This window comes from Electrophorus electricus, chromosome 20 (genome assembly GCF_013358815.1).
Source record: "Electrophorus electricus isolate fEleEle1 chromosome 20, fEleEle1.pri, whole genome shotgun sequence".
Classification (NCBI taxonomy): domain Eukaryota; kingdom Metazoa; phylum Chordata; class Actinopteri; order Gymnotiformes; family Gymnotidae; genus Electrophorus; species Electrophorus electricus.
In genome coordinates, this window is record NC_049554.1 from 14441573 (window position 1) to 14468337 (window position 26765).

Sequence of the window (26765 nt, forward strand, 5' to 3'; positions counted from 1 at the left end):
AGTTTCCCAAGCTTGGCCAAACATGGGGGAAGGGTTAATAGTTAAAACAAGAACGGAATTTCATTATGAATCATGTTTTTTTTTTAAATGTTACATTTAAAGGTTTAAATGTTACATTTAATACAGTCTATTCTTCTGGCCCCATGGTAGAACATAAAAAAAAAGACAAGACCCTCCACTTTAAGACACAGGAGATCAGGACACCAAGACAGCTCCTAATTCATGGGTCACCTTTGACTCAGACTGTATATATTTACATGTATTTCACTAGTGATTAAAACGACTTCGAGGGTTTACATTTCTTAGGCCTAGAGCCAAAGTAAGGGTTATATATTCTTATAGCTTCTTCTTTCTTTTTCTTAAGCAAGCTATTTAATTAGCACAGTTTTTGTAGGGCATAAACATGTTTTTTTTCCTCCCTTAAAAACATTCAATCTTCACTCATCTCCTCCACTCCAGAGAGCACTGAAGAGCCTAACATTTAAACCAGCTCATCTCTGAGAAAGCCATTTTAGTCTTTTCACACAGCACATACTACGCAGCGTTGCAAATGACAGAATAGCCCTTTTTTTTTTTTTTGCAATAAGCTTAATAGCACAATCATTAGAAACCTTTCTGTCTGGTTATGAAAGTTTCATAGAAAGAGGTCTCATAATGCAAAGCGTTCTGAATCGCGTGCTCTCAAGGATAGTAACATGTTTGACATCTCATTAAAATAGTGTTCTAAGTCCATACTCAACACCTCATCACGATCCTTGACTCAGAACAAAGGACTAGCCCATGACCACGGCTGAGGCACTGATTTGACCAGCTCTAGACCTGCACTGCAGGAAAATATCGCCAGGTGTGCACGAGCAGTAGCGTATGTCACTAGGTGTACGCAAGCCTTAGACCCTTCATTTTGAACCAGCTATGCAATTCATGGAAGCAATTTACAGCGACAAAGGATGATGGCACATCACAGCCTTTCTGAAACCCAACAACCTCAAGGTATAGTGTGAAACTGCTGTATATGCAACTGAGTGCTAAGTACGTAGTTGAGACAACAGGCATGCCATTTTATCTCGCAAGTGTCTTGCCAACCAAGTAAACGACTGCACAATCTGAAAACCGAACAGATCTGCGTGCAAAACGACAAAGTACTTTAAGATGTTCTTGTGTACAGCCTCTCTCTACTAATAGAGACTCAGAAACTCAGAAACGAGACCTGAAGGCTTAGAAAATGAAGAAACATTTCACAGGTATCATCTCTGCTGTATCCTTGTGAAAATGTCAAGACCCAGGATTTAGAAATGAAAACCGTGATGACCCGTGTGGAATTTTCTCGGATCGTTTTAGTTTGTGCGTAGCTAACCCGCACCGCTGCACTAGTAGGCTGGAAAACTTTAGCATTTTTCCCTTTCTTTCGAGATGAATGAGGCACTGTAAACTTCTTGCACCTTTGTGGCTATCTAAGTGAATTCAGCTGTGGTCCGCACACGTCCATCAATTGCTTCTCAGAGGCAGTTGAGCTACATTCTGTCAGAATGTCACCTGGCCTCAAAAGCAGCTTTACTTCGTACAGATTTGCATCTCTGTACATAGAGCACTCGGTGACTGAGTGTTCTGCGTCTGCTTTTTGCTGCTTGAGAAAACTTCAAGTTTAAGTCATCCTTTTTTTTAACTGTTGCCAACACAACTGACCATAAAGGGGTGAAACATCCCCATTGAAAAATAATGAGGATTCTTGTTCTCCCACAAGAAGATAAGCAATAATGTAATAATCATTACATACCAATACTACAGCAATAGTATTATAAGTCAACATTATAATCATAGTGGCTACTTTAGCCATAATAATGCAGGTATTATTACTCGGCAAGGTGTTATAAATAAAGGCTCGTCTTGGTTGAAGAGAGGAGTCTTGTTGTCCGTGACTGTTCGGGGAAGCATTCAGTCACCCACGTCTGCATCGCGGTCTCCAATCAGCCACAGAATGTGGAAACACAAAGCAAGGAAGCCGGTCCCCAGCAGGTCACCCAGGGCGGTCAGGTAGGGGATGGAGAAGTTGTCGGGGTCCATACCTCGCTTCCACATCCACTGGACCATCCAGTCAGCCAGGTACAGTAGGATCATGACCTGCAAGGAGGACCATGGAGAGGGACCGTTTATGGTCCAGCTACATTAAGACTACTAGGTGCCAGAAAAAGATAAGAAAAGCCAGAAATGATACCTGGAGAAGTGCAGCAGCCAGGTAGAACGCGATGAAGATGTAGGTGAGCGTGGTGTGTCCTCCCCGCATGGAGTTGATGGTGTACAGAAAGACCAGGTGACCAGGTGCCACCAGGAGGAACAGCACTCGAGCGGAGCGGGAGTTCATGCCTGGGGTAGAATAAGTGTGGGGGAACTCCATCATCCCTCCATGCTGGATCAATATCTTATTTGCATATCTTATTTGCATGACTATAGCAAGGTTGCCTTATCTAAGGCTTTGCTTACGAAGGCTGAGTTGGGTACCTGAGCCGAAGAATGTGCTGCACGGCGTGGGGCATTTCTGCTGGGGAGGACTCGGCTCTGCGATGGGGAGGCCGTTCATGTGCAGGTACGTGGAGATCCGGCTGGCTTGCACTGCCACCAAGTTACCTGCCACTCCTAGAGCAGGACAACGGAAAAACCGCACAGTCTGATCACCACGTGTGAGGTTACCACATCAAAAACACTGTAGAGGGTGGTACATTACGGAAGTGCTGAACCAATGCCATGCAGAGATGTGTGAACAAGCTTAGAATGGATACGTCTGATTGGAGTGGATGCTTCAGATTAGGGCTCACCATTGATAACAGGGGTGAAAACTGCCATTCCAGCAAAGTTGGGATTGGACACAGTTTTATCCAGGATGAGCCCTCCAACACTGAATAACAGCAATAGCAAAAATAAATACATTTTAAAAAGGGAAAAAAACCCCCAGACAACTGGGTCAGACTTTGAGACAATAGCTTGATTAGCCAATGAATGGATGACTTCCTAGTGTACCTGCTGATTGCCATGGCGATGATGACAGGCTCCCACCCTGAGTAGAGCACTTCTCGGGTGGAGGGGATTCGCCGGGCAATCAGGATCCAGATGGGTGTCAGGGCGACGAAAAAGACACACACCAGCGGGTTGGCATAATCATTATAATCTGTTCGAAAACCAGAGGTACGATTCAGTTCAGTAGAGTTCAATTCAGTTGCACACTTCTACTCAGTCATCTTTAATCATAGCAAACATAGCACTTAGGGTGACTGATGGCACAGCTAATAACACGCAGAAATGCAATAATTTATTTACAGCCTAAAATCTGGCAGGTAACAATAGACTGAGCAATCACAGATAAATTCTGGTGGACATTCTTCTGGGTGTATTTTACCACCCACTTTCTGGGACTTGGACATTAGGCAGCCCACGCTGGGAAACAGACGAAGTTTGGCTCACCTCTTACAAGGTTTCATGTTTACATCCTGACAATTTGGCCACATAATCAGAGTTCTGATCATTTGAGAAAAGCACAAACATGCAATTACTCTTTGCACAGCTGTTTTCCTGAGCTTACTCAAACTATGGTATCTCAGAATTGCACACCACACATTAAAACCAAGGTGTGGTCAAGGACTTCATTATAGAAACAACACTAGAAACCCTTGTGGACTTTCAGTAACTACTTTCCTATACTTTTGTGACCCATCACCGTAAGGACCTCTATTTCGACAATGCAGCCTTTTTTAAAGACAGCATCAGTATTAAGGTTACATGCCTTAGAAGACACCCGCTAGTTGGCTGTTATTTGATCTAAAACAACAAAAAAGCTTCACATAGCTTCACGCTGAGAGTTAAATCTAGTACAAGAGGGTGTAGTTGTAACTTGACCTCACAAATGAAAAAAAAACCCCAACAACTATATATTCATTCTAGGTCAGGGGAGCTCAGCCGTTAAGGTACTGGAATAGTAATCAGAAAGTTGCTGGTTCAAGCCCCACCTTGCCACTTTGGGGCCCCTGAATAAGGCCCTTAATCCTCAACTGCTTGAATTGTACTTCATCACAATTGTAATTCGCTTTGGAAAAAAGTGTACTAAATGCTGTAAATGTAAATTCTAGAAGCGTATTTATACACGTGCCACCATAACCATAGAGACCGCATAGCCGACAGTCTGCCCAGTGCCCAACAGGGTGAGCTGAAGCCCCGGTAGCCTTCACTCACCCAGCTCCTGGTAGAGTCCTGTGCTAATGCCAGCCAGCAGGGCCAGGGTAATCAGGTCTCCGAGGCTGGCAGCTATGGGGGTGGCCACGTTGTCTGGGTTGATGCCAACCTTTCTGGAGCCGACAATCACCCCGATCATGATAAGGCCTGTTGTGGGGTGAGAGAAGAGGAGATTGGTGGCGATGGCGTTGAGATGTTATAACTAAAACAGGAGACTGTATCACCCACTAACAATGAGAACAGGCATAGTTGGGGGCGTTTGATATCTCCTGTTTGGAGTGAACATTTATAGCATGCTTTCACTCTAGTGTTGAAGTGGCACTCGGACACTCGGAGTGCAATTCCCACTATTAAGATTCAGGCTAAGTCTTATCTTCAGAATTAAGTTTCATACCAGCTCCATATCAGCAACCTTTAACAATGGGCACCATACGGTTACTAATCGCACACTGAATCAACACTACAAAACTAATACATAGTTTTGAACAAAGGGAAGTTTTTGTGTAGAGTTACATGGACAGGAACAGGATGCCCACCTAGCAGCAAGGAGGCGATGAACGCCGTGGCGACACTGCTGGCACAGAGAAGGACTGCGTGACCCATCCGGAACTGGCCCTCTGGAATCCAGCCAAAAATGACTGCAGCGATGGAAGCCAGGAAGCCGACCACGGTGGCCTGAACCTGGAGATGCGAACGCTGGTGTCACGGTGATCTCACGGGCCTTGCTATCACACTCCCTCACAAATCCACTGCACTTTGGCTCCGAAGTGGCACAGGCTGTAAAGCTTGTTTAAATCTTTAAATCGCACAGTGAAATCTAAAAGAACGAACTCAAGCGCATTAATCGCGGTAGGAGCGTGACAGGAGTGAACACTAGTGGCTGGCGACTTTAGATGTGATCATGACTGCACACAACTGTACAATATCGGTGTGTTTTTCCAGGAAAAAAGGGAAGGTTGTTTAAACATTGCGTAATATCGCGTTTACTTTCCTTCTATCTGGAAAACCTTTAGATGACACAGGTAACTCTGCTAAGAGGAGCTGACACTACACATTACGTAAAGTGGAGGGTCTCATACCTGAATTAGTGCGAGGTTGCCCACGATCATTTTCCACATCTCCTTGGCTGTGTCCATCTGTCCAATATTAGCCTGGGGGAGGGGGGTGCAGAACACAGGAAACCCACTCATGACTTCTCCCAATATAGCACCATGGGTACGTGGACAGATTGCCCTTGCTATTTCTTGCTGTTCTATGACCAGTCTTGCTTTCCGTAAACCAGCTTTGAGCATTATGTCCTCAGCATGGACTGATCTTAGTTCAGCCAAAAAACCTCTGCCCACAGCAAGGGACTGTGCCTAATAGGGCATATGCACTATGTCAGAATATCTACCATCTACCTAGAGGTCAGACAGTGAGGAGGTCCAGGCACTATCAGCCTAAGCCCTTGCTAGAACAAACAGTGGTCAGTTGTCAGGACAAAACCAGGTTTGATCCACTCGAAGCGCATCTCATCCTCCTCTTGCTGGCTGTTCCCACTTATCTCATCTCTCTAATTAAAGACACTAATGTTGAGTGGCTCTGACCCTACATGCCCTCTGCGGAGCAGAAGCAGACCTTCCCCACTGCCTTTAGATATGGAGACTCCACCTGTATGCAGTCAGACCCACAAGGAGGAATTTAATGACAGTATGTGGCGTGTATGACGGTAGCGTGACGATAGCATGTCATTTCACATGAGATGCTCCGAATGCATGTGATGCAACAGGGCCTCAGTCACACACACCGTTGCCTTGGCCTTTCTGTGAAGCCAGTTTCACATTTGGAATGAGAAGTAGGTTCCCCTGAGCATAGGCTAAATTATACTGTGCAGTTAAGGGCTCAAAACCCTAAAGCAGTTTTCTTTACACTGGGGGCATTGGGGAATGGCCTCCCACAGAAGCATAGTGGAACCACGGCTTTCGCCAAGCTGGAGAAGGAAGACAACAGGCTGAGGACGAGCATGGAATACATTTCCCCATGAGCTGACAGCAAGCCAGAGCACAGGGCAGCCTCTCTCAGCCACTGAGCCCAGCTCTCTGTGCAGTCTTTCATTATCTTTCAAAGGAGGAGTACTAGCTACTTCTGCACTTCCTGCATAGTCCTTTGTCCAGTCGCACTCAGAGAGGGGGACTGAAAACCCCTCAAAACAATTTACATATTTTGAAGGTTGCATAAGAGCATCTCGGTGAATAAAACCTTAGCAAGTAAGCCTTAGCGTGCCGCAGTAAACGAGCTTGGACTCAATGAGGGATCAAGTGTCTCTCGTCTTCGTTGGTCACCGTGGGCTACCAGAGACCCTGCTAGCAACCTCTTTTGTCCCACAGCTACTCTGAGCCAAGTCACAGTGGCAAAATATTAGCCGAGCTGCTGTATGACATATATCCTTGGCAGCAGGACAAAAGTTAGCGGCAGAGGCTGTTCAGAGGGGGAAGTAGTTAATGTGTGTGTGTGTGTGTGTGTGTGTTCCTCGACTGCCTGACAGCTCATGGTGAAAGGGGAGATACCAGCTATCGCGTGGACTGCTAACACTGTGTCCTGATAACAGGGAAGTTGAGACTCCGACACGTGTGCTCGGGGCAGGCCGCTCTGTCCTCAAGGAGGCCGGAACACTGTGGGGGCGGGCCCTCACGTTCAGTAGAGATAACTCCCTACACTGCCGGTGGAACGTTTGTAGCTACGCAGCCTTTACCCTGATTTAGCAATGAGGGCTGCCTCTGAATTGTGACTTGGATCAAACTTGTATTGATCAGGAACGCAAATACCCAGAGTTTGCCCTGTTGAACGACCTCGAACGTGTCACAGGGTCATTAACATGTTATCAGAATGACTAATCCCCAAGCCACTGAGGAGATTAGTTAGGTTGAGGATTACACATTAGGACAACAAATTAGAATAAGACCGATGTCCTGAGTCATAAGCAGATAAGTATATGTGGAATATTCCGGAGAGGATGAATGAACTTCTAATAAAAGAATTCCTAATTTGGAAATTTGTAATAGCAGTGAACTGTGAAAACTCTAATGAGGGAAAATGATAATATCTACTTCTGACCTACACAGATGTTATAATAGAATGAAATAATAATATAACCAACATGATAGCGACTGTCATTCTTGCCAAGGAAAGTGCAATTAACTTGTCAACACATGACAAAAGCAGAAATACTATCTGTCACAGCAGCTAAACATGTCTTAATTAGCTTGACTCAGGGTTGAAAAACATCATAGACTACACTTTTTGGTCAACAGACTATAAGCTGCTTATCTGACATCTTATAATGCTGAACATGTGGCCATTTTCCCAGGAAAGAAGAAGAAAAATGTGGTCAGGTGAATTTATGTGTTAAATCACACTAAAATGGACTAGATTCTCTCTCTCTCTCTCTCTCTCTCTCTCTCTCTCTCTCGCTCTCTCTCTCTCTCTCTCTCTCTCTCTCTCTCTCTCTCTCTCTCTCTCTCTCTCCCCCCCCCTCTCTCCAAATAAGCTCCTTAGACATATAGTTCTCATAATTGGCTAGTAATGACGATGATAGTATATCATATAACATATTGCCCAGAGAAGTGAGCATGTTGGGGAAGAAAAGATCGTCTACCTCTGCTTTCTCCTGAGTCATACACCCAGTCCCGCCGAAAGGACCTGCCGTTTCAGAGCTGAGGGTGGTAGAGACATTCACTCATCAGCGTTATTTCTTGTGCTCATGTGTGGCCACTAAGGAAGACCGACACTTGCTGACCTAGCTTCCAGCTTTTGTATGCCAGCAGTGTGCAGGGTCCAGAAGCCCACTGGGCATGCTACAGAGATATATGTGTAATGTTATGGTACCAATGTGAAGCCCTTTGCCTCGTGCACTGGAACATGATTCTATTCTGTTTGTGGAACCATTTCAACAGAGATGCACAAGACATATCTAGACCATGTGGCACTCTCGTGACCTGGACTAGATTTACACGGGTTCATTTCTAAACCAGTGGTTTAGACAACCATTTATTTCTTGAACAGGACAGAACTGTCCTAGTTTCTACCTTGCTGGTCAGTACTTGCAGTGTGATGACTGATTCAGTGATAATCTGGTTATTTTAGTGCAGATTACAGGGTGCCCTTCTCCTAGCAAGAATACTGCAATACAAAGAATCACTTTCAAATGTTGATGTGAAAAACCTGTTCTTTCATATGAAAGAACCAGAGAACAGCCACTAAGACGGCTATAATAACGTGTTTACTTCGCGCCCTGCTGCGTCCTGTGAGCTGTTCTATATCTTTAAACTCTATCAGCCACACAAAGGCAGTAAAATAGTGTGTACGGGTATGACCAATAAATAAAGGACAGCCTTGACGTTTTAAGATAAACAGCTTCACACAGGAATCGCCCCAACCACGTCTCTCGGTGCGCATTACTAACAAGGGCACAGTTTAAGATGAAGTCATCAGCATGGGTAGTAGTGGCCTGACCAAGAAAGCCAGGCAAACAGTCATAAAATGGTCTTGTTTTACATCCTCTTGTTGTTTCTCTAGTCTTTCAGACATCACCCTCTTCTTCCCACTTAGAGTCATTAATGGTGCAGCAGAAATGAGCCAATCAGAAACAACCTAAGCGAACGACTGCAGCATGAGCCGATATCTGCTGATGTCTCTGTTTGGACATAAGACGCACGTGCGCTGTCAGTACAGTCCGAGTGTCGCTTGCCATTGGTTGTTTGAGGTGAAAGAAAAAACACGTGCCGAGAGTCCGTGGAGTGTTCAGGTGACTCCTACTCACTGCAGTGGAGAGTCTGGAGGCCAGTGTCATCTCCAGGTTCCCTTTAAGACCCAGGAGAGCAGGCACCAAGATGAAGACCTCGTTCACCTCGGAGAACACCTTCCAGTGCTGCAGAGACAGAGGGGTGGGGCTCCGTAAGGCATTTCTTTCATGCCACGAAACCCAAACACACTTTTAACACATCCCAGAATGATGGGATCTGCACGAGTATCACAGGCTATGGATTTCCCATGACCTTCACTTACCGTGGTATTGATTCAGCACGGTAACTTGATATGACTCATCTGTTGGATATTTCACTAGACAAACCCATATGTAATAAAATGCTGCTGTGCTTTTCATAGAATTTTAAATAAAAGAAATTTGATGATAGAGTGATGATACATAAATAATGTTTACAGTCACCTTATACATACATATGTGCATGTACATACATATGTTATATATATATATAAATATATGGTTACTGTAAACATTTTTATGAAGCACTTTGCTTGCACAGCTGACGAAGGACCTCTCTCTCTCTCCCTCCCTCCCTCTCTCTCTCTCCCTCCCTCCCTCTCTCTCTCTCCCTCCCTCTCTCTCTCCCTCTCTCTCTCTCTCCCTCCCTCCCTCTCTCTCTCCCTCTCCCTCCCTCCCTCTCTCCCTCCCTCTCTCTCTCTCTCTCTCTCCCTCTCTCTCTCTCTCTCTCTCTCCCTCCCTCTCTCTCTCTCTCTCTCTCTCTCTCTCATACACACTGTCCATCTCTAACATTTGCTGACACTGGACTCAATAAGCGCATTTGACAAGAGCAAAGCCAGATCTTCACTCCTCCTGTGCATCTCCAGGCAATGCAGAGCTGATGACTGTGGTAACCGGCAGCCAGCTTTGTTTCTGTGAGGCTCCAACGCCCCATATGTGGCGCAGAAGCAGCCCGAGTCGATCGATGAACGGGGTGGGGTGGGTGCTGATCTCTCCAGCCGAGTCTATCGGTGCGCTGTGATTATAGGCCTAATGCCAGATGACTAAATCGATGATGAGGTTTAGTCAGAGCACAGAGGCAGACAACATGAGTTAGGCTAACTGTGCTAAAATTAGACGGCAGGGAGAAAACCAAAAAGAATCATCTAGAAATGTGACAAAAAGTGCAAGTTAAGGCGTTTGCACTGAGCTGCCTCTCCGGTGGGTGTGCTTTTTTATTTTTTAAGTCTTTGGCAGTACTGGGGCCACTCTGGAAAAAAAAAGTTCTACATCAATTGAGACTTGGCATTCTGCCCCATTGGCTTGGGTTTTCATGGGCAGAGAGCCCCTCTACTTTTATCCCATCTCCCTCTGAGATATACGACGTGTCTCCGGGGAACAGTGTGACCGTGGCCAAAGCCTGCACATGGTCTGAGTTCTGTGGAGCCGCACGGGCACGCGGGGTTGCGGGCTCAGGTTGCATGGTCTCCTCAGCACATATGGACACGCGGGAATCTGGTGACACTCCTCTGTCAGGGGAGGCAGGGCTAGCCACCACGTAACCCTGATAGCTGTGCGCATCAAGACCGTGTGGCATGCTATGTACAGCTACGCAAAAGGTTATTGCTATCAGGCGAGGACCTCATAACTGGCCAAGCCACTAAACTTTGGTTTACGGCATTGTAAAGCTTGTTATGATAGAGGGAAGAGTTGACTCAGTCTCTCAAAGGGAGAAACCTTCACTTCCTGATTACTAACTACTCGCTTTCCACAGGAAGTCGGGAATGGCTATTACTGTAAAAATAAAAATTAAAAAAAGCAAAAAGTGTTTAAAAAGGCCGGCTAAAGTGAACATTCCTGTCAGAATAAGCCGGGGAGAAAGGAGGAGAGCTACAGTGAGATTGTCTGCCCGTGATCCACGACAGAGGACACAACTGCCTCTGCTTGTTTGGGTACACTGATCCCTGCAGGGACGTGGTGACAGCCTGGAAGTGGTAGGCCCAAAATGTCTTCCTGTGGGAGTACAGCGAGACTGGCTGGTGTAAAGATTTTATGTTGAGTTTGTTCTCCGCGTGGTAAAAATACGCTGGCCGACAGTCTGGACCCAAACGGTTCTTGTCTGCATTCGTCTGGCCCAAAATCACCAAGCCACATTACAAACAATCTTCCCAGCGGTTAGAGGCCTCACCTCAGGAGAGCCAGCAGGCAAAATCATTGTTCTCATAGTTGATTTTTCAGTGAGACTAGGTGAAGGGTGTAATCTCTCGTAGTTCATGTTTGATGGCAGAGTGCCCATATGGGTATCTTTACTCTGACATTTAGTAGATTGCTGTGCTTTGGTGAAGTACTATGTGAATGCTATTTTGAGAAACAACTGAGAAATGATTAATGAATTAACCTGGAGCCATCAAAAAGCAGAGAAAGCATCAAAACTTTGCAGAACCCCAGGATCTTGGCACTGTCCGGACTGCACACAATGCGTAGTACAACTTACTTCTTAGTTTGCATTCTGAAGGCTCAGCTGCCTGCCAGCATACACCTGTTCTATCCAACATGCTGAGTTAACGAGCGTGATGTTATGCTTCAGTGGCCAGCACAGACTGGCTGAGTTAGCCACGTCAGCCAGGGATTTATGAACTATTTTTTTTCTCCTTTGCCAGAGAAATGTGAATTCTTTACTATAGCTCCTCACTGACTGTAGGTGCAGCTAACCCGAGGGCTCCCGGTCTGCCATAACTACGGAAGCAACACGTCAGGGGACTAATTCAACTTTTATAATCACTGAACTTTTATCAATTAGTACCTTTGTTAATGGTCATGAACTGATACTAGAATGAAGACTCAAACAGCTGGAAACCACCAGAGCAAAATCCCCCTAGATGCTTTCACATTGTTGAAGACAACTTCATGGTATGAGTCATCTTCACCTGACTCACGCAGGTGCCGTTTTACGATGGCTACCCCACACAAGACTGACTAAAATATCAGTGATTTGTCATTCAGACTGAGGCGCTTATACAGTCAGAATAAATGTCACATGCACATGACACAGGTCAACAGGAAAGAAAACAGGCAAGTAATTACAGTGCACTAAAATTCCTGTCTCTGTCTCTGTGACCGCACAAACAGGATATTCAGTAAAGGGCACAATTACTGAAAACATGAGTAAAAAAGTAATAATTCACTGAATTTGATTGTGTGAGTTGTGAACTAACAAACAGACAAAGCATGTTGCTGTCAGTCCACATTAAGTAACCTTCAGTAAGAGTGTAAAACATTATATATTATGTGTAGATGTGCTCTGGCGCTACCAGTAGATCAACATCTTAAAAGCTACGTAATTGTGACGAAAGAACACTTCAAAGGAGATGTGTGCAGTAGCTCGGCTGGCACAGGGTGTTATGTAAACACCCTGGCGTGTAATATCTCTCTGTCTTCTGATACAGTCAGAGGCTGGCCGAGCTGCGGGCCACACAATAAACAAAACGCTGGAAAATTCTGACTTTGGATGATATTTATAACTTGGCATGTTCCTAAACAAACACACGAGTAAACACACAAATAGCTGACTATCAAATTAAGTTATACAGCATGATATGCCATCTGGAAAGAGGCATCTCTTTTTATGACATGAATGGTTTTGCATAATCACCATCAATTTTGGAAAACCTCTCAAATTGTAAATAAATGCTTATCCACTGATGGTAATAATATAGGATATTTTTTTCATTATAAGTGAGCTATGCTAGTTGTTTCAAATCCATGACTCTTAACCTAGTCTCTCCCTATTCTTGTGGGTTTCTTCGCTGCAGGAGTTGAGCTAATGACTGTTATGTAGACCATATAGGGCAAGAAGTGCTCACAACTGTGCTGTACGTCATAACACACGAGTAGGGCAGTCGATTCCCAACAGGGATCACTGGATATTGAATGAACTCACTTGAACTATGTCGAGAACCATGCCAGCGGCCACTGTTCCAAACCCTGCCAGCAGGAATGGAAACACGACCTGGAGTCCGATAGTAAAGGACGTCTCCTTCAGTGGAACCGGCGGCACCGGGCTTTGGTCCGTGCTCGTGTCGTCACTCTCGTTACTTTGGCTGGCATTCTCGAGGAGGGCGTCCTCTTCTCTCTGCCCTTTCGCATTGACCCTACAGTCAATAACCACCATTTCAGACCGGTCGCTTTCCTGGTCGGTCCGATCCGAGAAAGAGGTCACCTCTGTGAGCTCGTATTCTCCGGCGTTCGGCTGTCTTTCCTCGGGATCGTTATGCAGTATGACGGGGTGCACCGACCCGTTTGACTGGTGGTACGCCGGTGGCGCGCTGTCCTTCTTCATCTCTATCCTCTCCGTCCCGGTGGACATGTCGGATAGTTTGTCTTGCTCTTTCGACCAGAGTACCATGCGGAAGCTTTAGAGTTTAAAGTTGCAATAGCAAAAACGAAAACAAGGCAGACGGCACTTTTCGGTTTTGACCAGTGAATCAGCTGATCTGTGAACGTGAACTATCCCATCAAAGCCGCAGCCTTTGGCACGCGGGGGACTCTCGCTCGCGCTGTGTCTACAGGTTAACTGAGTCAGAGAGGCAGGTGTTTTACCCCTCTGCAGGCTTGCTTGAGATCCTGCCTAAACTTGGGTAGCATACAAATTATGTTCCCCATTCACCGCAGTTGTTTCTTTTAAGACAAACGAGTAAAACGAGTGTGCATTTGACAACCCAGTAAAAGCGAAGTTCAAACGCACGATCTCCGAGGGACAGACGCACAGCAGTATTTTTTTAGTCTGGGAAGGATTTGAAGGTCCCTGAATGTCCGCTGCTCGACTCCCGTTCAGGCACTTGGTCGCACTGGGACTGGCCGCGGCTCAGTTTACACCACGTGGTAAACAAGCTTTTTTAATATGTATTTAAAGATCTCCGAAGCCAGTGTACGGTTACAAGTCTCAGAAATGTGCGTGTCTGATAACTATGACTTGTTCCGTGGTCACCTGTCAAAAAGAGAGAGAGAAAAGAAAGACACATGTCAGAAACTGTAAAAGAAAGTTGAGCATCAGTCTACTCTGGAACAGCGTTCAGGCTTCACGCTAATTTTGGACACTGTACACATTTACTGATCACATGGTCTGCAGTAGCTGGACGTGGCGCACAAATGTCCGACAATAGCTTTGCCAAAACTTCTACTAAACGTTACCAGGCTGAAAAAAACCAGCAGAAAACGCCTAACCTGTGACTGCACTGACCGGCATTTATGAGGAGCAAGGTGATCATCTCCAGGAAACATAACTCAGTTGTTTGTTTGTTTTTGTGTGTGTGTGTGTGTTTGTTTTTAACCAGCGACAATTTGCTCGTTACCTCCGCAGTGAAACAACATCCCTACTTAGTAGTCCGATCAAATACAGCCCGACACTGAACGACGTAAATTAAACGAGTTGGTACTGGTTCGCTCCACACAGGCACCACCCACATATAGAAAGCGTCTATAAAACTGGGTGACTGTGTGAAGCACAGTAGTGTCTGTTCTGTGGCATCGATACGAAAAATACCAATTCACGCAATATTTGGACCATTAAGAAACTTTAAAAACTCATAAGAGAACGAACAACTGTTTCGCACAGTAAGTTACACGGTGAGCACGTTTCATTACCTATCAGCCGAAACAATGTATAAAGCATAAAACAAATCAAAACAGAACAAGAAACACAGCATTTATCGCATAACGGATGACTATATTAAACATTATTAAACGGAAACTAGCCAAAGCCGAATGTCAAATTGTCCGAACAATTTAATAAACGCGTTATGATTGAAGATTTCGCGTGAGGATGAAAGGGGCTTTGACGCCTACCTTCGGATCACCGCGTGCATCCGACGGAGGACGCGCGCACGGATGAAGCGTTCAGTGCAGACTCATCCCCTCCGTAGCAGTTCAGCAGCCCCGGGCCGTTATGTAGGGTGATTGCCTGGGCCTGGATTAATGAGTAACCCCCGGTTAATGCTGTCGTGCCGACCCCTTACATGGCTCCGTTTGACATTCCGCCGGCCCCGCGCGCCTATATTACACGCGCGAGGAGGAAGTGGCTAGGTGGGCGAGGCTGACGCGAATGCTGCGAACAGTTCTCGAGCAAACGCGACCAATCGCGCCTGACCGCGAGCTCCTCGCGCTTTGAATGTTCTACCATGTGATGATTTTAGCTGCCAGATATGCGCGTGGTAAGGTAAATGACTGCAAGACGCAAGCTTTTTAGTGCGGGTGCACAATTCCGCTGCTTCGCTGGTCACTGATCTGCAGGGTGTTAGAAACCTCGGTGCTGACACCTCTGACATCTGCCTCGCGCAGTGTGATTGCATACATTAGACATTACCTTCTCAGCTGATTTCTATTTATTTTTATTTTTATTTTATTTTATTTTATTTTATTTTTGGGAGGGGGGCGATATTACAGTGGTGCAGCGTGACCATTCTGAGGCTATAAGTATCATTACAGAATATTTCTATTTACAGTAAAAATTTCTTCCAATTACACTAGTCGTTTTCAACGTCAAATAGCCGTCATAAATCTCTAGAAACCACAGAGAAGCTTTTTAAAAAATTTAAATAAAGCAAATTAGTTTTATAGGGCAGGTTCATAAAATGCAATGTCAGCAATTCTGCTACCTGCATCACTGCCTCATTGCTGCCTCAGATCTGATTAGGCTGACTTCTAGAGGTTGGACAAACCGTTGTTCGTCACACTCATTAGATACATGGAGAGGCTTACTGCTCATATAAACCACTGCCTTCGGGGAAGAAAATGCCAACCAAGACAGACTTATTTAGAACAATGTACAGCAACATGCAGTGTTTGTGATCGCAGTGGGGGCTACAGTATACCTGTAGGGTTTTGGCAAGGCAGTAGTCTTGGTCAGGGGTGACCAGTTAGCCTCATTCAGCCCTGGGCCGTGCCCAAGATTTGATCACGGTGATTAAAATATTAGTAGATTAGTTCTTTTGCAGTCTTGTGTGCCTTTAACAAACTCACTGGGAGTGGTTTTGAAAAAAAGGGCCACAGAGATGCAGAATCATTCAGCTCACTGCGTCAAATGTGTTTACCAAAACAGTCGAATGCTGGAAGTCCTGGAATTCCTGGAAGCAACATAAAACAGTTCCCAGTTGTCCGAGGCAAGCTACAGCAGCCGCCCTTATCAAGGAATCGATCGCGCTGGCTATAATGACGATGTGCCAAGGGAATGGTTGCAGAATCAGATTATTTGACATACTAGTTCTAGACTCAGATTAAGTTGAGTTCTGATTCCAGACTAAGTTTAGGTGGCGTGATGGTTCCAGACTCAGATTAAGTAGAGTGCTGGTTCCAGACTCTGGCTCCAGTCGCGTTCTGGTATAAATTTCCTGCAACAGGCAGCATAACCTACAGTGCTAGTAGAGTGTAGTGTAGTGTAGTGTAGTGCTTTGTTCCGAGCACTATCACACTGACAGGAAGCTGTTGCCAACAGTAGGGGGAGGCACCAGCCGGGACCCTTGGGAGTGCTTTGTGCTGGGCTCACTCTCATTGGCATTCACACGTATGGTCCCTAACAAGGTCCCTAGGTAGGGCTTTTGTACTGAATAGCCTTTTTTAAGGACCTCAGACTCACAGAGGAACATACAGGTTACCTGGTATCATCAGCAGCACAAAGCCCACAAAACAGGACTTTAAAAACAGGTTTATCTAAAAAAGAAATTCAGTGAGTTGACTGGTAAAAAACATAAGCAGTGTTAATATAACTAATAAAATACTCTTCAGTTGGCCTCGGTCATGAATTATTACCATGCTGGCATGTGCTAAGTGACCGTGCAGCCCAGTGTGAAATAATGTACAAAGTCATTACAAATGTCACCATTTTCTACCCTCATGCCTAAATGTTCTGGTGAAACATCTCTCTGCTGACCTTGCAGTGCTATTAAATATACTTGTATTAAATATTCTTGTATTAAATATTCTTGATTTAGGCTTCCTAAAAAATTTTTTTTTACATTTATATTAAGTAACAGATTATTCTAACTCTCAGACACACTCCTGGTGAGTTAATCCCACTGCCATGTAGAGTATAAATATAAGCAGTAAACCTCTAACTTTATTAAATATGTATTATTTACCTCCTTTTTGCGTTTATTGTTTATGTTACTGAGGCCAGTTCACTCATGGAAAATTTGTTTGTCCCTTTCATGAGCCATATTTTTCCTTCGTTTACAAATAATGGCTGTGTAAACAGTGTAATTAGGATTTGAAAACCAGTTTCATCAGGTTCCTGAACAGTAGCTAGCTGACATCTGAGGGGATCTGAGGGGTTTTTGTTGTTTCAAATAACAGGATTGATTCCATTTTTGGAAGGACCCAAATCATAAACCAAACAAACGTAGCTCAATCTGGCTAAAGACGCTGAATCTTGGCGGACAGATGGGCCATTAGGGATGCTCCAAGTTCATCATCTCATCATTTCCCTCCTCTTTTTCCCTCAAGGAAGTGATGTGGCAAGAAGAGACAAAACAAATCGTATCCTTGGCAACCCTCAGGAAACCTCAGCCAGCTCTTTCCTCTCTGCACTCGCACGGTGCCACCCACCCCATCACAGCCACCCCCCACCCCCCAACTGCCTCAGAAGAATGTTCTCTTGGATGTGGAGAGACTGAGAGCCACTGTGAATAGTTTCCTGCCACTGTTAGCAGCCCTTTAAGATGGAGGGAGGCCCAGAACAGTGGCTCTTCGCTGGCACAACATTTTCTGTTTGTTCCCTGTTGGCTCACCTTTCACTGCACAGCTCGCCCCAAATTATAAGAATGATAAGTTTTCTCACATCATGAGGCGGAACCTTGTTTGGCTTCAGTTTGGACTTTCAGTACAAAAGACCAAAGGAAATCTTCCTTTCCTTGCTGGTGAATTTGTGTAGTTGCGTGTGTCTGAAATACAAAACAACAAATATTAAAGCGGACAAGTGCAAAATATTTTCCCAACCATACAACGAATCTTAATCATAATCAGCACAAGCTTATAGGTTTAACAAATTATCAAAAATGATCTGTGACCAGTTCTGTTCCTGTTGTCAGAGTACATGAAACATCTCTATAACACACCATAACATATCACAGTACCTGAAACATATCACTATAACATATCACAGTACCTGAAACATATCACTATAACATATCACAGTACCTGAAACATATAACTATAACATATCACAGTACCTGAAACATATCACTATAACATATCACAGTACCTGAAACATATCACTGTCACAGTACCTGAAACACATCACTATTACATATCACAGTACCTGAAACACATCACTATTACATATCACAGTACCCAAAACATATCACTATAACATATCACAGTACCAGAAACATATCACTATGTCACAGTACCTGAAACACATCACTATTACATATCACAGTACCTGAAACACATCACTATTACATATCACAGTACCTGAAACACATCACTATTACATATCACAGTACCTGAAACATATCACTATTACATATCACAGTACCAGAAACATATCACTATGTCACAGTACCTGAAACACATCACTATTACATATCACAGTACATGACCACTATAACATATCACAGTATATGAAATATAATTATAAAATATCACAGTGCATAAACCACATCACTATAACATATCACAGTACATAAACCACACCACTATAACATATCACAGTACCAGAAACATATCACTATGTCACAGTACCTGAAACACATCACTATTACATATCACAGTACATGACCACTATAACATATCACAGTATATGAAATATCATTATAACATATCACAGTACATAAACCACATCACTATATCACAGTACATAAACCACATCACTATATCACAGTACCTGAAACATATCACTATAACATATCACAGTACCTGAAACATATCACTGTCACAGTACCTGAAACACATCACTATTACATATCACAATACATGCCCACTATAACATATCACAGTATATAAAATATCATTATAAAATATCACAGTACATAAACCACATCACTATAACATATCACAGTACCTGAAACATATCACTATAACATGACAGTACATGAAACACGTCACTATAACATGTCGCAGTACCTGAAACATATCACTATTACATATGACAGTACATGAAACACATCACTATAACATATCACAGTACCAGAAACATATCACTATTACATGACAGTACATGAAACACATCACTATAACATGACAGTACATCAAACATATCACTATAACATATCACAGTACATGACCACTATAACATATCACAGTATATGAAATATCATTATAACATATCACAGTACATAAACCACATCACTATAACATATCACAGTACATGAAACATCACTATAACATATCACAGTGGACTACAAAGATTACATGGCCAAGGAATGGAAACATATGTTACTTGAGTTATTCTTACTGTTACATAGCCTGCTTAAATAAGGGTAAGTTTTCATATGGTTTGATATGAAATCAAATTAAAAAACAACAACCAAATAATTAATAAATATGTATCACGTCTCACCAAAGGAGACCAAGAGGAAGACAGACCAGAGGGTGCCTGAGGTCGCACTGTCAGGTGTTGCCATGGTGACACCCTGGTCAGTGAGTGTCAGTGTCTACATCACAACCTACATGATGAAAGTTAAATTCATTTTAATTTGTCTGCAACATAACTGTTCTAGTGATGACAAGCTAACAAATGTTGTTTTCTTGAGATAGCAACATATTTATATATTTATATCTATTTATTGTGATCATAACAGAAGTTGTTTTCTTGAGATAGCAAAAATAATTTTCTTGAGATAACATCTTACTTTTATGTTATACACACAGAAAAATTCCTTTTCTCTCTTTACTTGCTTAAACCATTGCTGGGATTGTATCATTACTTGTTATCTTAGCTTTCCAAGTATGGGCCCAGTAGGCCTTCAGCAGTGATCTTATTACAAAGCCATTGTTGAGAAACGACAGCAGAGAGAACCATGTGTGCGGGGAAGTTCTGTTGTAGCCAGCACAGGCTCTCAGCTTCCTACCTACATCACCAGGTAAAGCTGTGATCTTGGGAGAACACCACAGAACAAAATAAATGAACTCACAGCCTTTTTGGATATCCATAGTTAACTCACGTCAGATCGTCATAATTCATAACATGATTATTCATACATTTTCAGATTTAAACTCAAATGTATTTCAAGCTAATGAAATAAACAGCTAAAATATATAAATTCTGTGGTTCTTACATTTTTTTTTTGTATGACAGATCTGGACTTTTTTGTTGCTAAGAGAAATCCTAAATATGAGAAAATCTGTGAATTCTTTTATACCTCATATATCGATCATATGAATTTTTACAGAATATGATTGCATGGACAAGACTCAAACTATTTTCAAAATAGACTGGCTAGGATGGGTAACTTGATGACATGTGCAGAAAGATTAATAATCTGCATGAATGAAATGATCTTATTTGTTTACATATTTATATGGGAAAATATATTTTTTTAAATGCAGCAGCAAAAAGATTTTAAAAATCATACGTGCTTAAAAATACTGTCAGCACTACAGGGATTAAAACAGGTGAAGGTACGTGGTGAACTGCTAATAACACAGTATTTAACACACAGTATTTAACACACAGTAAAGAATAAAATAGATCAGCTAAATAATAAAAGAAATTAATTCTGCCATTCCCCTCCTTTATCTTCTGTCTATTTAGTACCACCTGACCATCGGCCTTCTTCTCTGATCCTACATGGCCTTCTTCACTGCCCTGTATTTACCTTTGGTGACATGTATGAGGCAACTCGAGTACAACATGCTGTTTTTGCCTAAGCAAAGTCGTGACCCATGTCCTGAACTGTTGCCTCCAGACCTTCAAAGCAAACATGGGCCCTCCTGACTGGGCTGTTATAGTTTATCACACAGGTCTTATTGTCTTATTGTTTCTATCATAACCTTGCCTGTGGTTACAAAGAGATTTACCCACTACACTGCAGAGAGTCATGGGAGTGCCAAATGAGATCTCAGCAAATAACTGCCGAGAAAAAGAGGTGACTGACTTGAAATGGCCTGCTCAATCTACCAGCTATCGTATGCAGTGCTGCTTCGGGTAACTACCAAGCTATACTATCTAAAGAGTGTTGCTATGCCAACCGATAACTGGGAGAGTAAATAAGAACATCAGACATTACAGATTTATGCCCAGGACAAGAAAGATAATACTGACTAACTTCTATCTTATGCTGTTATGTCACTTATTACATTATCTATCTATCTATCTATCTATCTATCTATCTATCTATCTATCTATCTATCTATCTATCTATCTATCTATCTATCTATCTATCTATCTATCTATCTATCTATCTATCTATCTATCTATCTATCTATCTATCTATCTATCTATCTCATCTCATCTCATCTCATCTCATCTCATCACCCACAATGATTTGCCTTTATTATATTCTTTCCACTGACTCCTGTGTGGATGGATTGGATCAAACCACAGTAAAATGAACAAACAGTGTGCTTTATGTAAAAGCTTTGCTGGGCTGCCCCCACACTGTGGGAAAACAAAATCTTTCATTGCAAAATGTATAATTAGCAAAATACATAAATAGCAGCTAACTAGAACAGAAGCTTCAATAAGTTAATTAGTTAATCTTAATTGTAATAAACAAAAGTAGCATAATTTTTTCTTTTTCTTTTTTATATACTATGCACGGAACAACATGGACCACTAAGGTAGTTCTTCTATGCATAAAGCATGATAATATTTTCCAGATAATACTACTATAAGATTTCATACTGAGGCCACTTTACAGATGCATCACCAAAAATACATCATAGCTCGAACAGGGCACACACAACCTTCAGTGTCCTACACCAAACAGTGTGGTGTAATTCTCCAGATAAAAAGATGTGTGGTTGGGTCTTTCTATACCCAACAGTGTAGTGCAATTATCTTCCTCCCCCACCCCCAACACACACCTTCACACAATGGTAAATGAGAAATAACTTCACAAGGTCACAAGGTACAACTGCCTCCTACAAGCTTCCTCACAACTGCATTGAAAAAAGTGAAAATTGTGTAGTCTAAAAATATTTCAGAAAATTGGATCATCTAAAACTTCTAAATGTGTTCAGTTAAAGTAATCAACCCCTTTACTATAGAGTGATGAAATTCCAACAAGCTCTTAAAAAGCTTTAAAACGTATGAAACATTTTAAGGTGACGTCTTTTAGGGTGCACCACTCATAGTGGTCCAGAATGATGAGAAGGATGCAGTCTCTGCCAGTCTAGTTGTTTCTCTGGATAAACACAGTAAAACCAAAAACATGTTCTTGCATTTTGGTGTTGTGCTTCCATTCTCTAGACAACCTTGCTAAACTTAGCCCTATGGCCCCCTGAACGCCACTATTGCTAAGCAGCTATGTACAAAGCTGTTTGAGATTACATTCAGAATAGCACCACACATTACTTAGCCTGCTTAATGTGGAAAAATCGCTAGTGGGCACAAGCATACAGTATGAGAGCTATCCCCCAATGGCAGACCACCAAGGGAAATGATCCACTTTGCATTGGAGGTCTCTCAGTGGCCAATGCTTAGGAAAGTCACATGACCAGCTAAGTACCCAAGTGGAAGGAGCCAGGAGGCTTATTGCACAGGAAGATTTGGTTACAGAGTAGCTTGACTACATGAAGTCCAGCATTAACCACATCTTTAAAAAGGTACTTCAACCCCAGCGAGTGTCACCTCAAGTGCCCCCAAAGATCTGAGCTTGCCTGGCTAGCCACTGGAAAATTGATGCAAAAAGAAAGAGCTTTGCAAATGGGTTTGTTTGGTTAGCAAAGGTTATTATTTATTTTTTTTTTTTTGGGTGTGTGTTAGAAACAAATTTATGCAAATTGTAAAAGTGCAATGTATTATCATTCGCCATTGTGGTGTAACTGAATTAAGTACATGCAACAGCAATGAAACAGCACGTAAAGGCAGATCCCACCCAAATATGTATCCCACAGCTACCATACAATAAATCATGACTGGTGATTTTTATAAGTGTAACTGTTCATAAAAGTGAGTATCGTATGACTATAAATATGTTTACTCTGTTTGCAGGATGGGCTTATCTCTCTTTTTAAAGTTAATAAGTAGAATAAGTTATTTTTTTTCCCCCACAATCAGAATCCTTGATAAAATACACAAGGCACAGCTGGGCAGAAAACGGGACCAAAGTCCTCAGGAATTTCACTCTACTAGTTAACTTTTCTACGGAAACCATGAAGGGTCTCATAAAAATAAATAAATGTATAAATAAATAGTGATATAGTGTGATCTGGAGTCAAAGTGGTTTAAATTGTATCACTTTAAATAAAGTCACTATTTGAACACTCACTAGTACAAATACAGGGATAGACAGAACACTTTCAAGTTGTGTTCAACTATCAAATTTGAATAAATCAGAGAATAAATGAGTATCTTCACTACAAATGTACTGTTACTCTGCAAGTCATTAAAATCACATTAGGCAGAAACACTAGAGCTCATGACTCGAGGATGCATTTCAGCTACTGAGCCTACGGATTGCTTTGCTTAGATATTATACACACTCTCCTACCATTAATGTTCGTCGGGAGCAACAAAGTTCTTTCCACCTAAATTTAATAAGCTAACGACTTCATATGTAGCATCCCCTGTTATAACTGATTTTAAAAGAAAATGAGCGACTAAACCATTAGACTCACCTTTATTAACGAAGGCCGGCGCTCATTTTCCATTACCTCTGATCGTTGAGTCCCCCTGAACGAGACCCCTCGTGGTGAAAGATAGTATTGCATGCTAACTATTAGCCATTAGCTCCTCTGTGAGTTTTGTTTCCGTCAGGGGAAGATTTCACAGAGGAGCTAACGGCTAGCAGTTAGTATGCTAAGTGTTGGTCAATATTATTTCTACGTTTCCCTACAGGACAGTGAAAATAAAGAGAAAAATTTTTTTGATGAAGAAAAACATTTTGATACAGAAATTGATAGAAATTTGATAGAAAAATGCTTTGAAAACATTATTATTATTATTATGGGTTTTTTGCGTGCTGGATCCTGACACTACGTCAGAAGCAACCTTAACGTATAGGCGTGTGCACTTATTGCAAACTCCCAGTTTACACAAGCGATGAACGGGCCATCGGTATTATAGCAGTGCTGCTGGTGAATGTTTGAAGCAGGGCAGGTGGCTCACAGTCAAACCGCAGCATGGTGGTGTTAATGATTACCTCCCACGGTAACTACACATAATCTCAGTACGGAAGGCTGAGAAGGCTCCAGAACACTAGAACAGCACGTCTGCTTTGCTTAGCTACAGATTTCATAAACCTGCCGGGATCTTTTTCCCTTGATAGTCCATTAAACTTGACAGAGCAGTCGTGTGCAAGCCAAATCAATCAAACGTGACCTTGTTTCTACAAGAGTAACTTTCTTTTACTTGATTTCATCAACATTGCCAGAAACCTATTTAATGATCTGATGTAAACCTTTAAGCCTACATTTGTCTCATTTACTGATTGTTAGTGAAGGGAGCTGAGCCTATACTGGGGCAAAAACAAGTTTGCTGTATTTATGTCTACTATTATCCCGTTTTGTTAGGTTACAGGGGTAAATGCATGTTCTGTGGTTAGCTGGCTATCTAGTGACGTTTCAATCTAGCTAACGTTAGTCAGCAAGCAGTGAGTGATAGCAGGGATGTGCATGTATTTGCCGCATTTGACGCACTCACGCACGCGCCAAGCACCTCGCAGCGTCTCCCAGGCGCCCAAACTCCGGTTTATTAGACTAACCTCACGCGCACGCGTCCCTGGCTCCATGTCTGTTCTCTCCCTGCTAAAGCCCGCAGCACATCTCCGACATTGCTTTGCATGTCGCCCTCGCGCTACCAAGAAACCGCGAGAGACCACCGAAGAGTACTTTCAGCGCTCGTGCTGTTTCCTTTTTGTTTCGTATTTGAGGTTTCAAAACAAACAAACAACCCCCCCCCCCCCCCCTCTTCTCTGCGCTCGTGCTTCGCTACCAGGGTTAGCAGTGAAGAGAGTGAGCATCTTGCTGCCTGTGAAAGGTGATTAATCATGTAATTAGATAAGTATTGATATATGTGGATTACTTTCTAGAAAGAGCGTTTTCAGTAATTCCCAGGTCACTTGATGGTTTACGTTAACTTTCTAACATGCTGACCTGCCGTGCAGGATGTTCATATCCACGTATAAAACATTTTTACATGTCCGCAGTTTCTCGGACACCGCAGTCAAACCCTTTACAGAAAACCCTATGGGAAAATCATGTACATCTCTTAAGGATAACTAGTCCTTTTATTGGAAGGACTACCTCGGTGTATTTTTAGCTGTGGCCATAACTAACAAACTCTGGTGTTTATTGTTTATTGCACTGATTGTTGTCTGAAATAGAGCTTATGTATTTTGTACTTCTAGGCATCAGCAGTGATCCCTGTATTCTACAGTATTGTAGTTCATTGGTATATTGGACTCTAACCTACTGTACTGTACTAGGATATTCTATGCGTATAATGACAAAGCACTTTTGTAAGTCTCTCTGGATAAGAGCATCTTCTAAATGCCATAAATGTAAATATAAATGTACTAAGAACTACCATGTACAAGGCGGTCTAATATTCGGACACTGCATGGCCACTGGCAGTTCTAAGTGTTGAGAGGCACCAGTGTCCCTGTGAACACAAGCTTCATCACGTCTGTGGCGCCCTAAACGAGGAGTGAGTCAACCCTGAATCACTACACACAGCTTGATCACTTTTGCACACACAGTGATAAAGCAGTAAAAAAACAAAACAAAACAAAAAAACACGTTTTCTAGTTGAACCCTGGAAGGCCATGGTCAGAGTTTCGCTCTTGGAGAGTTTTCTCTACTTATGGAGCTTACCACTGTATAGTGGGAGAAACAAATGAATGAAGCTGATTAAATGTTTTTGTTGTTTTTTTGTCTAACTTTAGTTAAACAAAACAGTCATGTAGGCTAGTGGAAATAATGTGCCACTAATGGAAAGCTATAACTCATGAATTTTAGTTTATAGATGGTTAACTGTTGTATAAGAACACAGCCCAGGGCAGCCTGTAGTCAGGCATCAAAGGCTGCCCCTGGGAGGATATCCCACTACTCCCCTTGACTGGAGTGGCTTAGAGGTTAAGTGAACATGGCTGTAATATCCAGCTCCACCTGGGAGCCTCTTGCCTGTCTGACAGAGGGTGCTCCTGTCTGTACACGGCTCTTGTTGTTGGCACTCTCCAGCTAGCTACAGCTGTTCAGCAGGTCTTCACTTCACATGGCCCACTTTGGTCAACCATCTCAGCCAGTCAATGCTTGGGTGTGGGTCACTAGTAGATCGAGGATGTAAGCAAGGCACTGCTTTCTGTTTTGTTGTTGTAATACTGCTGCAGTATTTATTTATTTATTTATTTATACCACATATCTTCCACAACACCACTCAAGTCAACTAAATGACAATTTATAAATGTGCTTTAAATGATATACTATTTTATTTTTTTAATATATTTGATTATATGACACTCATTGTAGGTATACAGTTAGAGACTATTTGTATTAACCACTGGTTAGTGGTCAGGGGTCATTTTCTCTGGGCAGTGACACTTGACTTGTTTCAAGTGTCCAGCATCACTGCTCTGTCTCTGACACAGTAAACAGTACACAGTAAACAGTACACAGTACACAGTAAACAGTACACAGTACACAGTACCGGTGC

The 26765-nt window shown here is 42.7% G+C and overlaps 1 protein-coding gene across 2 annotated transcripts; it reads right to left on the minus strand.

Annotated features, from left to right (window-relative positions):
• Nucleotides 1-474: 474 nt before the first annotated feature.
• slc41a1 (solute carrier family 41 member 1) lies at nt 475-24894 on the minus strand. 2 transcript variants are annotated; one of them, XM_027024557.2, is made up of 14 exons: nt 24817-24894; nt 23732-23945; nt 19509-19614; nt 17787-17889; nt 12897-13943; nt 9017-9124; nt 5298-5369; nt 4755-4899; nt 4219-4365; nt 3013-3160; nt 2811-2890; nt 2497-2631; nt 2213-2361; nt 475-2118 (listed from the first exon to the last, which is right to left on the minus strand). In XM_027024557.2, exons 5-14 carry the CDS (start codon nt 13359-13361, stop codon nt 1933-1935), a joined length of 1635 nt encoding a protein of 544 aa, XP_026880358.1. In that variant the 5' UTR covers nt 13362-13943; nt 17787-17889; nt 19509-19614; nt 23732-23945; nt 24817-24894; the 3' UTR covers nt 475-1932. The 2 variants fall into 2 exon arrangements, with proteins under 2 accessions (XP_026880358.1, XP_026880350.1); XM_027024549.2 differs by lacking the exons at nt 17787-17889; nt 19509-19614; nt 23732-23945; nt 24817-24894 and adding an exon at nt 14801-15036.
• Nucleotides 24895-26765: the final 1871 nt, after the last annotated feature.